This window comes from Coffea eugenioides, chromosome 8, assembly GCF_003713205.1.
Source record: "Coffea eugenioides isolate CCC68of chromosome 8, Ceug_1.0, whole genome shotgun sequence".
NCBI lineage: Eukaryota > Viridiplantae > Streptophyta > Magnoliopsida > Gentianales > Rubiaceae > Coffea > Coffea eugenioides.
Window position 1 is genome coordinate 4,697,165 of NC_040042.1, and position 15,547 is coordinate 4,712,711.

General features: G+C 33.6%; 1 protein-coding gene across 1 annotated transcript; it reads left to right on the top strand.

Annotated features, from left to right (window-relative positions):
- Window positions 1-7,780: 7,780 nt before the first annotated feature.
- On the top strand, window positions 7,781-12,362 carry LOC113779609 (nucleolar protein 12). The gene is made up of 6 exons (XM_027325252.1): window positions 7,781-8,726; window positions 8,806-8,864; window positions 9,256-9,325; window positions 9,436-9,561; window positions 9,646-9,774; window positions 11,646-12,362. The coding sequence occupies exons 1-6, from the start codon at window positions 7,875-7,877 to the stop codon at window positions 12,057-12,059; spliced, it is 1,650 nt and encodes a 549-aa protein (XP_027181053.1). The 5' UTR covers window positions 7,781-7,874; the 3' UTR covers window positions 12,060-12,362.
- Window positions 12,363-15,547: the final 3,185 nt, after the last annotated feature.

A 15,547-nucleotide genomic window follows, 5' to 3' on the forward strand; every position in this document is an offset into this window, starting at 1 on the left:
TGACATAAGAAAATTGTAGTAGGTGGAAAATGTGAATTGGAGAGTATTTTTCTGGCATGAGCACTGTTGCATGACCATTGGACATGCAATGGCTACTTTGAGTGCTTCCAGTTTCTCCTTTACTAGGAGGTATAAAACGCGCGATGCGCGTAGGTGACTAAAGATAATATGCCCTGCCAAATATGCGAATTAAGGAAGTGATTGAATTTTGGTGCATTTTTCTTTTATCCAACATTGCATGCAAGTTCTTTTTTTTTTTTTGTACATCAGTATGAATATGCATGGCAGTTGACAGAGAGAAAAATATCATTGAGCTATATAGATTAAGGTTGATAATCCAAAAGTCCATTAAACTTCAAGGCAATGCAAAGACTTCAAATCCATTGCATTACATGAATTTGGCAACGATGATGATAATGTACCTGGCTGCTGCACTAGATAGTAAAATCACAAACTATAAAGCGAGGTATTCTCTACATTTTTAGAAAACCTAATAACTTGCAGGTTGAAGCTTTGTAAGTTGGTGCTATATCTTTTTAGATTCATCACCCGTGGCTTCTGATGTAACCAAAGTTATGAACTAATCAAAATGCCATTCAGGCCTGTAGTCAAAATGGATAAAAAGCAGCCACGTGTTTTTTTGTAACCAAAGTTAGCATCAACTTTATTGCTAAACATCAAAGGCTAATAAGTACATTCCGTTCAAACATCTACTATCAAAGCTTAACATCAAACTGAGGTAACCGAAGTACATTCATTATTAAAGCTTGATAAGTCCATTATCAAAGCTTGAAGCGATAAACAATAGTAACAACCTAGCTATTACATAATTTCTGTGCTTGAGTCCTCCAACAACTATAATTACATAATACACATTAACTAAAAAACATCCAACGAAACTGCACTCATAATCCAACGACATGCATGCCTAACACAGGACAGCAGATTCCTTCCTCTTTACTGCTTAGCCACATGAGCACTCAGTTCTGCATTCTGCAGCAAAAAATCAGAAACAAAATCATAAAATGCATTAGCACAAATAACCAATGAATTCCTAGTCTGTACACATTATTTATTCAGTCAAAAGCATTCAAAATCATTCAAGAAGAATAAGTGTAATCATTTAAAACAGCCCTTACACAAGTAACTTATAAAGATGCCTTGGTACACAACACACCGAAGTAAAAGTAACATCTTGCAGAAAGAACCAAACGCAGAAGAACATCATTTACAGGATTTGACCTATCAGTACTAGATCAAATAAGTTACTTTTGCTAATATCTAATGATCAATCCTAATCGTGCATACTAAAACAACTACTTTGCTGAAAGATCAGTTAGTTTCGAGCTGACAAACTTTTTAGCTCTCATCAAGAAAATTTTTAGAAGAAAATGTTAAAAAGAGATTCATTTGACAGTTCTGGCCAATTCCCAGCAACAATATATTATTTAGCCAAACAAACATTCCTCAAAAGAAAGCCTTTCAGCAATTTTTATACCATCCAAAGTTCAAAGGCAGCACAGAAAAAAATTAATAAGCAGCATGCAAGGAAAGGAATAATAGCCAAGAATGAAGGAAGATAAATTACAAATCTTCAAGGAAGCCATTGGAAACCCAAAAAAAATCAAATGAAAATTTTAGTTAACAGTTAGCAATAATAAAATAAAGCTGGAACTAAGGATACACAATCTTTTCAAATGGAAAATCACCTCTCCAAGTCTGCAAAGGCTTGTTGAACCTACAATGTAAATCATAGAGTATAAATTTAGCCAGTGATTTCCTACTGCTTAGCCAATGAATTCCTAGTGTGTACACACACTATATAATTATTTAGAACTTGGCACAAACAAGTGATTGCAACCCAACAATTTAGGAAAAATTAATTAATTTTGTTATCAAAGTGGATAGAGGGACCATTAATTTTTTTTGAAAAATTTAATTAATTTTTTTTTCTCTGAAAAAAAAATTTACAGGATATAAATAACCAATGAATTCCTAGTCTGTACATAATATCTATGGTTTCTCTACTAAATGACAAGACTGCGATGCTTATTAGGCATTTTGAGCACTGTACATTGAACAAGAGTGAACATTGTCATCATGGAGCGGAAGACATTTCAAATTCAGTTAAGGAAAAATAAGTGATACAGCTTTTTTTATTGCTTCCATCCCACACATAGACATAACCATCACAACCTCAAGTAGCAAATGTACCATAGCTACAAATTAAAATCAGTTTTGACACAGAACCTGGCAAAAAGCTAAAGGTATTCAATCAATAGATAATTGTAATAGATCCAACTCAATCATTCAACATATAATAAATCAAGAAAAGATAGGTCCACCAGTAATGATTCTTGGCATTGATTTTCCTTCTTAACAAAACCTGAAAAACACATAAAGGCCAAAGTTGCCAACTTCCAATAAATAACTGGTAAACAATAATCTCTTTGTTGTGGATAAATATATATGCAGCACTTAAATAAGATGAAATCCAATTTAATTCACGAAGTAGACAATGTCCCTTCCACCTCCAGGTTTCGGATGACATTCAAAAACATACCTACACATATAAACCCTCATGTAGTAGACAATTATCAAGGTCTACCTGTTTCAATCTCATTCAATTCTTGACATGAAAGAACTTCATTTTGCTGGAAAGGTATATCCAATCACATTTAAAAGCTGCTTTGATTGAATAACAGAACATGTTCCTCAACTATATCAATTCATGTTGATACACTTAGTCTCAGGTTGGTACACTTAGGCGCAGGAAGTACATCATAAGTTAGCATAGAGTAAAAAAGTGTATAATTTTTTCAACCTTTTCTCTTCCTTTTTTTTTTTGCTTTAACTGTTTCCTTTCTCTGTTTCCTCTAAGCAAGGACGGTTTGTCAGTCATTGTTATAATAATCCTTTTCTTATGATGACAGAAATTAGAGAAAGAAAAAAGAAATGAGTAATGAGCTTGTAGATATACGTTGGGAAAATGTTACCTAATTCTGCAAATTAAAAGAAAACCAGATAAAAAAATATATTTGGAGAAAAATCTTACAAGCAGTAATTTGAACTTCGACTCGCCATCACAACAATCATCTCCGCATTGTACACCTTGTTGTTGCTGAAAATTGCCTCAATCTACTCAAGGCATGACAAAATAATCAGGAAGCAATTAATTTTTAATATATTACAAATAACAAATAAAAAAATCCAATTACATATAATTTGAAACCGAGTTGTAGTCAACATATCTTTAACTTTTTCTTCAACGTTTCACAGAAGCAAATACTTCAAAATAATGCAGTAAGAGATGCCGAGGATAGTGACGAGCTTGCAGCGGATTTCAAAGTGCTCCCAATGGCTGAGAGGGGATCCGGCGAGAATGAACCTGAACAGGAGGAGGCAGAAGAGAAATCCCAGGACTGGTGGGAGAAGGGAAACCCATAATCCTGGGCGTAGAATAGAATGAGCCGATAAAGGAGAGGGAGCCGGTGTAGCGGTTGAGGAGGAGGAGGAGTGAACGGATGAAAAAGCGGAAAAAGGAAAAAAAGGGGAAAAACGGTTAAAAAAAGCGGAGGAAGGCGAATGGGGGGAATCCTAGGGCTGGTGGAGCAAAATAGATCTCTGATGTTGGGTAGAGAAGAAGCCGATAGAAGAGGACACGGAGACGGTGTGCCAGCGAAGGAGGAGACAAGAAATAGAGAGACAGACTCTGAAGTTGTATCTAACCCTAGAGCAGAGAAGAGAAATAGAAAGAACGGATAAGGAGAAGGAGACGGTGTGGTGGTGGAGAAGGAGGAGGAGGAGTGAACGGATGCAAAGACGAAAAAAGAAAAAGACGAGAAAACTAAAAAATAAGAAAACAGAAGAAGAAACGGTAGAGAACGAGCCGATATAGAAGAGGAGAGAAGAGGGAGACGATGCGGCGGCGGAGGAGGAAACAAAGTCTGAGAATGTATCTAACCCTAGAGGAAGAGGAAAAGAGAAATAGAGAGAACGACAACGAGAAGAGAGGAGAAGCCAGTGCAAGGCCGAGGCGCTAAACAAACGAGAACTAAAGGTCACGTGAGGACGACGAAGGCACGCGCGGAACAGCACGAGGGCCGACGAAAAATGAGGGTCGACGAAAACAAGAGCCTCAGACCAAAACCCCCCACTCGCTCTTATTCTATATATGTTGAAAAGGTGAAACTACCGCTTGAAATAGCTGCGCAGATGGAGAGGTAACTGGGCAAAGAAATGACTAGTTCATCCTTTAATTAGGACACTCATACAATTAAACTAATTAAACTCATCCTTTAGGGTTTGTGAAATGAATGCATTTAATTAAGTAACTAATTAAACTAACTAAATTACCTGCGAGTATTACTTTTACATAATTAATTTATGTTAAATACAAAACCTACCAGTTTTCCTTTCGTAAAAATATGAGTGTAATACTTTTTGAATTTTACTTACAACCATTTGTATATTAAATATAAATTAAATGATTCAGAGCAAAATGCTCATAAATAGCTATTACTTTGTTCGTGTAATAGAGGAAACCCATAAAAACCTGATATGTTATGGACAATTTCTTTTTTTCTTTTTTACTTTCACGTATTTAATTTATGTTAAATACAAAATATACTAGTTTTCCTTTTGTAAAAATATTAGTATATCACTTTTTAAATTTTACTTACAAACATTTATGTATTTAACATAAATTATATGATTCAGAGTAAAATGCCTATAAATAGCTAATACTTTATTCATATAATAGAAGAAACCCGTAAAGAGTTAGTAAAAAGTGGGTAATTTCTTTTTTTACTTTCACGTATTTAATTTATGTTAAATACAAAACCTACTAGTTTTTCTTTCATAATAATATTAGTGAAACACTTTTTGAATTTCACTTATAAACATTTATGTATTTAATATAAATTAAATGATTCAAAGTAAAGTGCTCATAAATAACTAGTAATTTATTCATATAATGGAAGAAACTCGTAAAGAATTGGTATGTTATGGACAATTTTTTTTTACTTTCAAATACTTCATTTATATTTAAGGGAGGTTACTGCTATTTCTGTAAAAATATTTGTGTAATGGATTTTGAATTTTATTTGCAAATATTTATGTATTTAACATAAATTAAATGATTCAAAATAAAATGTCCATACAAACCTGATACTTGGTTCATGTAATAGAGAAAAGCCATAAAGAGTTGGTACTTTATGGGATATTTCTTTTTTTAAAAATATTTAATTTATGTTAAATAGATAACTTACTAGTTTTTTTTCGTAAGAAATTACTATAACACTTTTTGAATTTTACTTAAAAACATTTATATATTTATTATAAATTGAATGTTTGAGAGTAAAATGTCCACGAAAAGCTTTAAGAGTAAAATATTTAATTGTTTTAATTTCTTTACTTTAAATTTTTTTTCCTTTTATCAGCTAAATAAGGTAACAGCAGAAACAAGGGTATTATTGGCAACTGATGAAGTCAACTAGTGACTTCTGACCCCACAATCACTTGAGGGGTGGTAAGAGAGATTTCCAAAATGTGGGGGGAGCTTAGTGATATTTCAAGAAACCTCAGGGGAGGTTTCTGATATTATCCCTTTTTTTAAAGTAAAACCGCAAACCTCGATTGCGGCTATAATTTGCCACCGTCCATCCCACCTAACCTACGTTAACCAACTTGTGATAGCCACGCTTATTATTTCTTTATACGGCCATGCACTAACGCCGCAATTTGAATTTTTCGCGTTAGTTTTTCCACCATCGATCCATCACAAAGTTTTTAGATCTACAAATCAAGGTTCATGATTTAGTCAAAAAATAATTTGTAGTCAAAGTAGCACTACTCCAATTATTTGTTATATTACCGACAATAACGACTCATGCCTCGTCTTCACGGACAATCTCAACTTTTCTCTCTTTTCTATATACATGCACTTGAGAAAACTCAAGTCTCTCACAACTTTTCTCTTTCTGGTGTGGTCCTCATCTTCATCTTAATCTTCTTCATATTTTTCTTAGCTTTTCGACGGTAGCTGGTGGATTAAAAGGACTTCAATCGAAAAAGCAATATTGGGATTTGAGTAATATAGGATTTTAGTAATACGAATTAGGGATTTTGATTTTAGAATTAGGGTTAAAGGGTTTATGTTTATATTAAGGGTTACACTGTGAGGGTTTGGAAATTAGGGTTTCATATTAGGTAAAATGTTAAATACTAACCCCTAATTAAGCCTAATTTATTATTATTTAAGTTTATATACTAATTATTACGTTTTATAAATATTGTTCAATGCTGCATTATTTATCATTATTTAAATTAACATTAATATTAAAAAATTTTCAAAATATGACTTAGGCAAATTTTATTAGTAATTTAATGGCATACTTGATTATCATCTAAATTTATAAAATTAATATTATTCTAATATCATATATTAAATTTTTGACAATTCTAGTTTATAATAGAAATTTAGTAATACGATTCAAGAATTTTGATTTTAAAATTAGGTTAAAGGGTTACACTATGATGTGATGGTTTGAAAATTAGGATTTCAGGTAAAACGTTAAACCCTCAAACCTAATTAAGGCTACGTTTTACCGGGAAAAAAAAAACTTCGTTAGGGTTACATTTTAATAAAAATTATGTTTTATTAAAAAGAAAAAAAAACAATCGATCACCGCTGCAGCTTGTGAGCGGCAATACATTAAAAAAACAATTAAGCCAATTCCTTCGCCGCTCATGAAATGAGCAGCAAAGCCATTCTGAAAAAAAAAAAAAACCAAAGCCATCCAAAAATAAATTAAAAGTATAATTATTTTTATTAGAAGCCTCACATCGCAGGTGCAGTGATCCCTTTTTCGGCAAACCCCAACCCTCCCCCCTCCCCAAAAAATAACACCCCATTTTTCTGACAATTTTCAATTTTAACGATATTCTAAGAAATTCGCCAACAAGACTTGAAATTTTATTCATGATTCTAAAATTTTTGGTTAAGGAATTCTTTAGGAACGTGTCTCGTGCTGGTGATTAATATTCACCAATTTCCATTGCATAAGAAAGTGTCTCATGCTAGTGATTAATATTCACCAATTTCATTGCATAAGATTCTTCATTTGAGAATTAAAAGAGAAAAAAATTAAATTACTCTATAAATCTATTTTTTATTTGCATGAATCTTGTGATCTTGTATTGTTGAGAATGTTTTCTCTGTTTTTTGTTTTGGGTGATGGATTATGTGGATACACTTTATTTTACCATTTTTATATTGCGTGTGAATTTTAAAACACTAGTAAATTTAAATTTGAAATTCAAATTAAATCATACACATAAAAAAATAGATCCATAGCTGCTAATGTAAAAAAAATTACTACAATATCAGTATATAAAATATTAATCCCACCTAAAATATGCATTTGTTATATACCATAGTCCAATTAAAAAAAATAAAAATTGTGAACGTGTTCATTAAAAAGTTAATTAAGCAACAAGCTCCTTAATACATACATGTAGACCAATTGATTTTTCATAGATATTAATCTCTTATAAAAAATAAAAATCTAGTAAACCTAAAACAACTAAAATGTTATTATGAATATACAATTTGTAAGAAAAGGGGAGCATGTGGAAGAGCGTCAAAACGGAAAAATAAGAGGTGAAAAGAAAAACAAAGAAAAAGTAGTAATAAATTAATTCATGCATTTAATATTAATAGGAGCACAAAATTTCTGATGAGTAAATTTAGGGGCAGGCAATGTGCCTCTAATCCCTAATGAGTAGATAACAAGCCAAGCCTTCTGTTAAAACGTAAACGAAAACCAAACTCAAAACCTAGGGTTTTAGATTTTCTTCCCCACTGCTCATCAATGGCGAAGTCCGCCAAGAAACCCAAAGGAAAAAAACCACCAGAAGAATCCAACACCCTTACGGCTTCTAATTCGAAACCCGATCGATCTAACTCGGAAAACCTAAATGTTACTACTGCTCCTGAATCGGATTCTAATGTTTTCAGTTCTCTGTTCGGAGAAATTCCTGAAGAAAACTCTACTAATTTGTCAATCTTTTCCAACAATAATCCGTTCAGAAGAAAACCCGGTAACCCATCTTCCGAAAGACCGATCGATGGCCGAAATGTGCAAACGGGTTTAGCTTTGGAGAACCCTAATGGAGAAAAAGCTGGGAATTTTGAGAATTCTGATGGGCCTGCTGAGCTGAAAAAGAGGAAGTGGAAGGAAGAAAAGAAAGGGGATATTGAGGAAGAAGAGGAAGAAGAACTTGGAAGGAAAAAATTGAAGAGGGTCGGGGGAAATGGCGGAAAAACGAAGGACAAAATGGAGGAAAATGGCGTTACTGTATCCACTGCTATTAATGGGGGACTCATGGACGATGGAAATGCGGTTAATGAGGAGAAAAAGGGAAAGAAGAAGAAGAGGAAGAGGGATGAGGTGGAAGCTGAGTATGAGGCGAAAAGATATGGAGTTGAGGAGGAGGGAAGAAAAGAGGAGAGAGGTGGGCTTGTCGGGGTGAAGAGGAAAGAAATGGATAGCTTGGAAGATGTTATGGTTTCTAAGGAGGGGTTTGATGACGAGATTAAGCTTCTGAGGACTGTGTTTGTGGGGAATTTGCCATTGAAGATAAAGAAAAAGGTGTTGATTAGGGAATTTGGGAAGTTTGGTGAGGTCGAGTCTGTGAGGATCCGCTCTGTTCCTTTAAACGATGTGAGTGTTTCCTAGTGTTAAATTTTTTTTGTTTCTGGCTCTGAAGTTTGCATTTTTACATTTGCTTGTTTTGTTACAGAGTAAAATTCCTAGGAAGGGTGCAATAATGAAGAAGCAAATTAATGAAACTGCTGACAGGTTGGATCCTATTGATACTTATTGAATTCTTTTTGAAATTTTGTGCATTTTGTTCTCAATCTATGAGTATTTTAATGCAAGCTGCTGTTCTTATCCATCACTAACCAGGATAATTTCTTCATGACTAATGCTTCTGAAAGCTAATCCAATTAAAAATGAAAGAGAAAGTGAAAATAACTTGAAATAGGAATTGAGTGGGGGGTCTTTGAGATACATTGGTTCAATAAATTTCTTGTCACATAGGATTTTATGAAAAGAGTAACTTAGATAGCCTTGGTTGCATATGATTGTGCATCTAGATTGCAGTTAGTTTAAAGCATTATCATTTTCTATGCTTTTGCTCTGCTGTGATTGCCATTTGCTTTCTACTGATTAATGGTTATTGTTGCAGTGTTCATGCTTATGTAGTTTTTAAAACAGAGGAATCTGCTCAGGCTTCTTTGGCCCATAATATGGCAGTGGTAACTCTTCTTCCTTTTTGGATTTCTTGATCTGTATAGTCTAGGGCAGTTGATTTTTGTGTGAAGTTAGTGCATGATATTTTGTTCATCGTTGGTGTTAACGCATGCAGGTTAGCGGTAATCATATCCGTGTAGATAGGGCATGTCCTCCGCGCAAGAAGCTGAAGGGGGATAATGCTCCCTTGTATGATAACAAGAGGACTGTCTTTGTTGGTAACCTCCCATTTGACGTAAAAGTAAGTTTCTTTCTGATTGTGCTTGGTCTGGATTTCACTTTCACTATTCTTCTGATATGGAGATCTGGACTGACTTTTTTCCAGGATGAGGAGTTGTATCAGTTGTTCAGTAGCATTAAAGATTTGGAATCCAGCATTGAGGCAATTCGTATTGTTAGAGATCCTGGTACAAGCTTAGGAAAAGGCATTGCTTACATGTTGTTCAAAACAAAGGTATGATTGCAGTGCATTTGTGTTATTTATCTTCAATTCATTCATCATTTTTTGTTCTCCCAGTGATTTATATTTCATGGCAAGCAGTAATGAATCTGTATCCCAGTGCACTTTGGGTATAGGCCTGATTGTCACTACTTCTTTTCAATCTTTGTGTTAGTGATTTATTCTCTACATGGCAACTGCAGTGTTTACCAAATTAAGTTCATGCCTCTTTGTACAGCAACACTGTCCACAGTAGAGATATTGAAGTTTGTTACAAAGTACGTGATATTTACTTAGGCACTTCTAATTCATAGATCTTTGCTGCGGATAAAATGGTTTATTGGAGGATTAGTGTTTTCATAGAAATTTAGTGTTTAAATATCTGATTCCAATATGCGACAAAGTATATAAGAGATGATGGTGCGAAAGGGCTAGAACAGGAGATTGTTGAAGTGCTTACCTATCAGGTCAATGGAGTTATCAGAACACCAATGAAATGCAGACAAATTTGTCGTTTAACTTTTTAAGTAAGTAAGAATGGTTGAGCACACTATCTGTGCCAAAAATGAGATGAATATGTGGTGAATGTTGGCATATGCATTTCAGTTTGAGATGATGCCTTGGGCTTGGGTCGCCTAAGAATTCTGCTTTTGGTATTTTTTGCTGCAAAACAATATATGATTTTTATCTTTTTCGAGTTAGATGTTTTTACATTCCTCTAAAACTTGCCTTGACTGCATAGGCAGCAATAAACCATAAATTTACTTGTGCCAGATCTCAACTTTGAAATGTCTAGAAGAATTATGATACAGAGACTCAGGGAAGGTGATGTTAAATATCCGTCAGATTTTGGGGGTTGTGCATCAGATATGGATAGAGAGGAAAATTTTGATTAGGAAAAGGATGTAATAGGAAAGCTAAACAGTGGTGGTGGTCAATTTTTCAACTCAAAATCTTTGTTTAATTGCAGTTAGTAGGTGTTTCTCCACTTGAGGCAAAGCCCTTCGCCAATTTGTTTGCTGTTCACAGCTTTATTGCTTTAATTAAAATGTAGTGGACGATAATGTGCAGAAGGATTATGGTACCAGGTGATCAAAATGGACACTAGTGAGATATGGTTTTATACAAATCTGGGTGCTAGATAAATCTAAATTTCCAAATGGGTAGTAGGAGATGTAATACTGGTGCACTTAAAGTTCCAGTTATACATCATCCAGGAGGGAACTCAGTCCTTGAAGCCATATAGTGTGGTTGTATTTTGGCCTTTCTCAATGCTTGAAGTGTTTAAAGAAATGCTGATTTGAAGTCTTGATAGCATAAGACTCCTATTTAACAGTCAAAAACACCCCCAAAAACAGCTAATCCAAACAGAAATGTACACCCCCAAAAACATTTCTGTTTGGATTAGCTGAAATATTTTACTGTAGCAGTGTATATAAAAAACTTTTACTATAGATTTTTTTGAAATATTTGATATATTGTATAGATGAGATTTTTTTGAGTTGTTTTTGTTTGTGTATTACTGTAGCATTGTATTTGAAAAACTTGTTTTTGAAAAATAGGCCAATCCAAACGGCTGTCTTTTGGTGTTATTTTATCTTGTGGCTGAAGCACGATATAACAAGCATGCACTAAGTAGGCAAAAAAATGGACTTGATTCAGTTTACACATTGTAATATGTTTTGTCCCTTTCCTGTGCTTCTTGTAAAATCTGTTGATGTTGTTCCTAAGTTTTCCATCGTGGTTAGGCAAATTGTTGCACATTAAGTTCAATGACTAATTTGTGGTTCAGCTGGATGTTATCTTTTGCTCTAAAATGGTTGGGTTGTTACTAGTTGATTTACATACTTCTCTGCTTAAACAAAATCTTTTTGTTGCACGTGCAGGATGCTGCAGACATGGTAATTAGAAGACGTAACTTGAAGCTTCGGGATCGTGATTTGAGGCTTTATCATGCCAAAGCAGAGACCACTCTTTCAAAGAGAAAAAGTCCCTTGCCAACAAATACTACTCCAGCTAAAAAGTTTGGAGGAAAAACCAAATTTGCTAGCCTTGAAAATAAGACAACTTCAAAGGCAGCCTTTTCGTACCAGGGTCTACGGGCAAGCAAGTCCGGCATCCAGAAGAAAACCCATCGACCAGCAGCAAATCCTCAGAAAGTGCCTATGCAAAAAGAACGCCAGCAAAAGAGACCTGCTGTGGCAGCTAGAAAGGCTAAACAAGCAGGAATTAAGCGCAAATTTGACAAGCAAACTCCTGATAGCATTCACCAGAAGAAGAAAGCCAGGAGATTTACATGAGATTTAAACTGGATCAAATCTCAATGAGCTGTAGAATTAACATAGCTAGTATACGGTCAATTAGTTGTCCCCAGACACTTTAGAAATCGTTGGCAGCTCTTGTTAAGTGATTTGTTCTGATATTTGTTCAGCAGGTCTGCTGGCTTTTATACCAAAAGGACTTGACGTCAAGAAGTATTTATTGACTCTAGTGTTGTTTGTCTCTGTAAAATTATCTCAAATGGTACTTCTATGAAAAAAAGAGCATTGGTCTTATTTCTCCTTCCACTTAATTGGATTTAGCATTTTGTAGCGCTCTGCTCATATGTGGGAATCTGTGTTGCTTAAGTCATGGTCTTAGCTCAGTCACCATGGATTATTTTCCCGCCCCCAAGATGTGGCAATCGTGACTATAATTAACTGTACTGGTTTGTGTTCTGCAGTGCTTTTGAGCTTTGTACATCAGGCATTATTTATAATGACTGTCCCTGCAATTTAGTACACTGGATACATCAGGTATGTATAGTCTGTTAAACTTGTAGGCTTATGAATCAGGAGCTAACAAATTTTGCTGAGTCTATAATATCCACGTACAACAGCAGGAGATTTTAGCTCAGAAAGTTTATAGAGTCACAGAATTTCCACGTGTAACAGCATGGAATTGTAACTTAAAAAGTACTATCAAAGAATGCCACAATTGTGGTTCTTCAAAAAAAAATCTACGCACCCGTCTGGTCCGGTGGTGGTTTTGTCCCCATCGGTCTTCCATAGGCTCAGTTGGGTTTTCCCTGTAGTAGTTAGAATAGAGTAGGAGTAGAAATAGGGTTGACGATTTACAAAAAAAAAAAAAGAAAAAGAATGACAAACGTATAGCAAATGTTTTAAGGCTTGCTCATAATAGAAAAGTTTCAGACTCGTACACCTGTGTAGTTCACTAGTAAATTGAATCTACATGATATTCTAGAAATTCAATATTATCCTTTTTAATGCCTATATTATGTGCATTAATATTTGAAAAGAGTTACTCCCTCCGTGCTCATAAAGATAGACTCATTTTTCTTTTGTGTCTATCTCTACTAATAGATTTATTTTATTTTCTAAAAGGCTAGTCAATGTATAAGTGATGTACAAATAAGTTTAGGTAACAAGTGTCCAGTGGTCACTCATTAAACTGGACTTCAAGCTCTAGATTGTTTACAAAAATTAATTTAAAAAGTATCTAAATGCAGAAGTGTAATATATGTGAGCGTGCGTATCCGTTTAATAAGTTCAGTGTAAATTAGATGTACTCTACAATAGAAAAATTCTTGATAAATTTATTAATAAGTACATATTTAATGTAATTTTTTTTTAACATACATGACATGTAGTATAATAAATTCCAAGAATTGTTTAAGAATATGAACCACTAAATCGAAAGGAATAATATAATTCGTCTTATATTAAAGCCTTAATGGAAGGGTACATAAAGAAAGTACTATAAGAAAAAAAAAATTGTTTCAACTAGATTATCTCTCCCTTCTGAACGTGGAGGGAGTATAAGCATGTAAAATTAATAAATTATTTACAGTAAATTATCCAAATTCCGTTTTTTTATTTATTTATTTAATTATGCGAGTATTCGCTTGCTGTGGTGCAAGCCGACCTGACTGCTCCAAGGCACAACAACTTAATAAACTATAAATTAGGGATAATTTGAGAACTTTCCTTGAGGTTTCTAACTATTTCACTCGGCTCCCCTCAATTTTAAGTAATTACACTTATCTCCCTTAGTATGGTAAAGTACCTATAATGCCCTCTATTTGGTAAACAATTCACAGTGTAAGCCAATAGATTTACAAAATAAAAAAAATCTTATTTTTCTATCTTGTGTCTATTTTCATTCCTCTCTTTTCTAGATTTTTTTTGTTATGCCCTCTTTTCATTATGTTCGATTTTATGGATATTATCAAATTGAAGTTGTAAAATCAACAAAGGAAGTGAATTATGTATCAAATTAGAAGGAAGTGAAAAAACTTGTAATGATAGAGAAATAACTAATGAAATTGGTGATTAAAATTGGAAGAAGGGCTAAAGATGTGGAATTTGTCGTATTTTATTTGTTATCAAGAAAATTTTTTGTAAAATGTCAAAAATTTGCATTATAATTTTTTTTTGTCGGATTAATAATTATTGGTTATGATTTTGTTATGGAGGTAGAATTTATTCTCTACTTCTTAGATGTTAATACTTTTAAGAACATGAGACTATTTTAACGGTGGTTCTAGGTTAGATTAGCTTGTATTAAAAAGATGTTGAGGCATTGAGATTCAATTTTTGAATATAAAATTAGTTGTCAATGGAGAGAGTGTGTATGCGTTCTTTTGTGTTGCAGGTATTGATGTTTTATATATAACTTGGGATCTTTTGGACGGTTACTTGCATTTGGATTTTTTCGAATTCATTGGATCCCTTTCCGCCTTCGAGAATCCCCTTCCCTCTTCCACTCCGTCCCGAAGAGTAAAGTAACTAGGACCAATTTAGTCACCTTTTCATGTTCCAATTGAACACTTTCCATTTTTTATTATTCTCAAAGGAGAAGATTATTCTTTTTAACAAACATATACGGATCCAATCACGATCTTATAATAAGAACAAGAGATCTTTGCCTCATTCTTCGAGAATCAGAAAGATCATTTTAAAATTTGAATTTGTTTATTTGGAATCTAGGTTCTTCTAGTTTATGTTTATTTAACATTTTTATTTAAATTGAATATTTTTCCTCTCTTTGTTTTATATCATTCCTTAAGTCCCATAGGTTTGATCCTGTAGAATTTGACCCATTTCTCATTGAACAAGGGGTACAAAATAAATCAGATTGATTTTTCGATCAAAAGTACTATGTGAAATCTTCGATTTTTCTTGTATAGTTGTTAAGGATTAGGATGATAGATTCGTGCAAAGTGTGGAAGAAAGTGATTAAGCATACTACATTTTTCTTTTTTAGTTTTGTACAAAAGTGCAATTTTGATTTTTTGAGAGAGAATTTAATTTGTTGGACCTGCATTTAGGGATGGCAACGGGAGCGGGCACCTTGCGGTGGGTCATTAGGGGGGGGGGGGAATTTCCCCCCCCCCCCCCGTTTAGAAACGGGGCGGGGTACTTCCCCGCCCCGCCACCCGTTTGAAAATATATATATATATGTACATAATTATATATATATAATGATATTATCAATTATACTACTAATTATACATGTTTATTAATAAAAATTATTAATTATTTATACTAAATTTATTAATACATTTATGTTAAATTCCTAACTACACTTAATACAATAACATTTTTTTCTAAAAAAAGCACAATAATAATTTAGTGATTGTATTTGTATTAAAAGTGAAAACTTGATTATTTTAGTTATATTTGTTTTATCATATTAGATTGTATTCAAAAAACCTTTGTTTAATTATTTTTATGAGTTTCAATTGTGAAGTTACAATGAATAATAATTTGATGATGTGTCGATATTT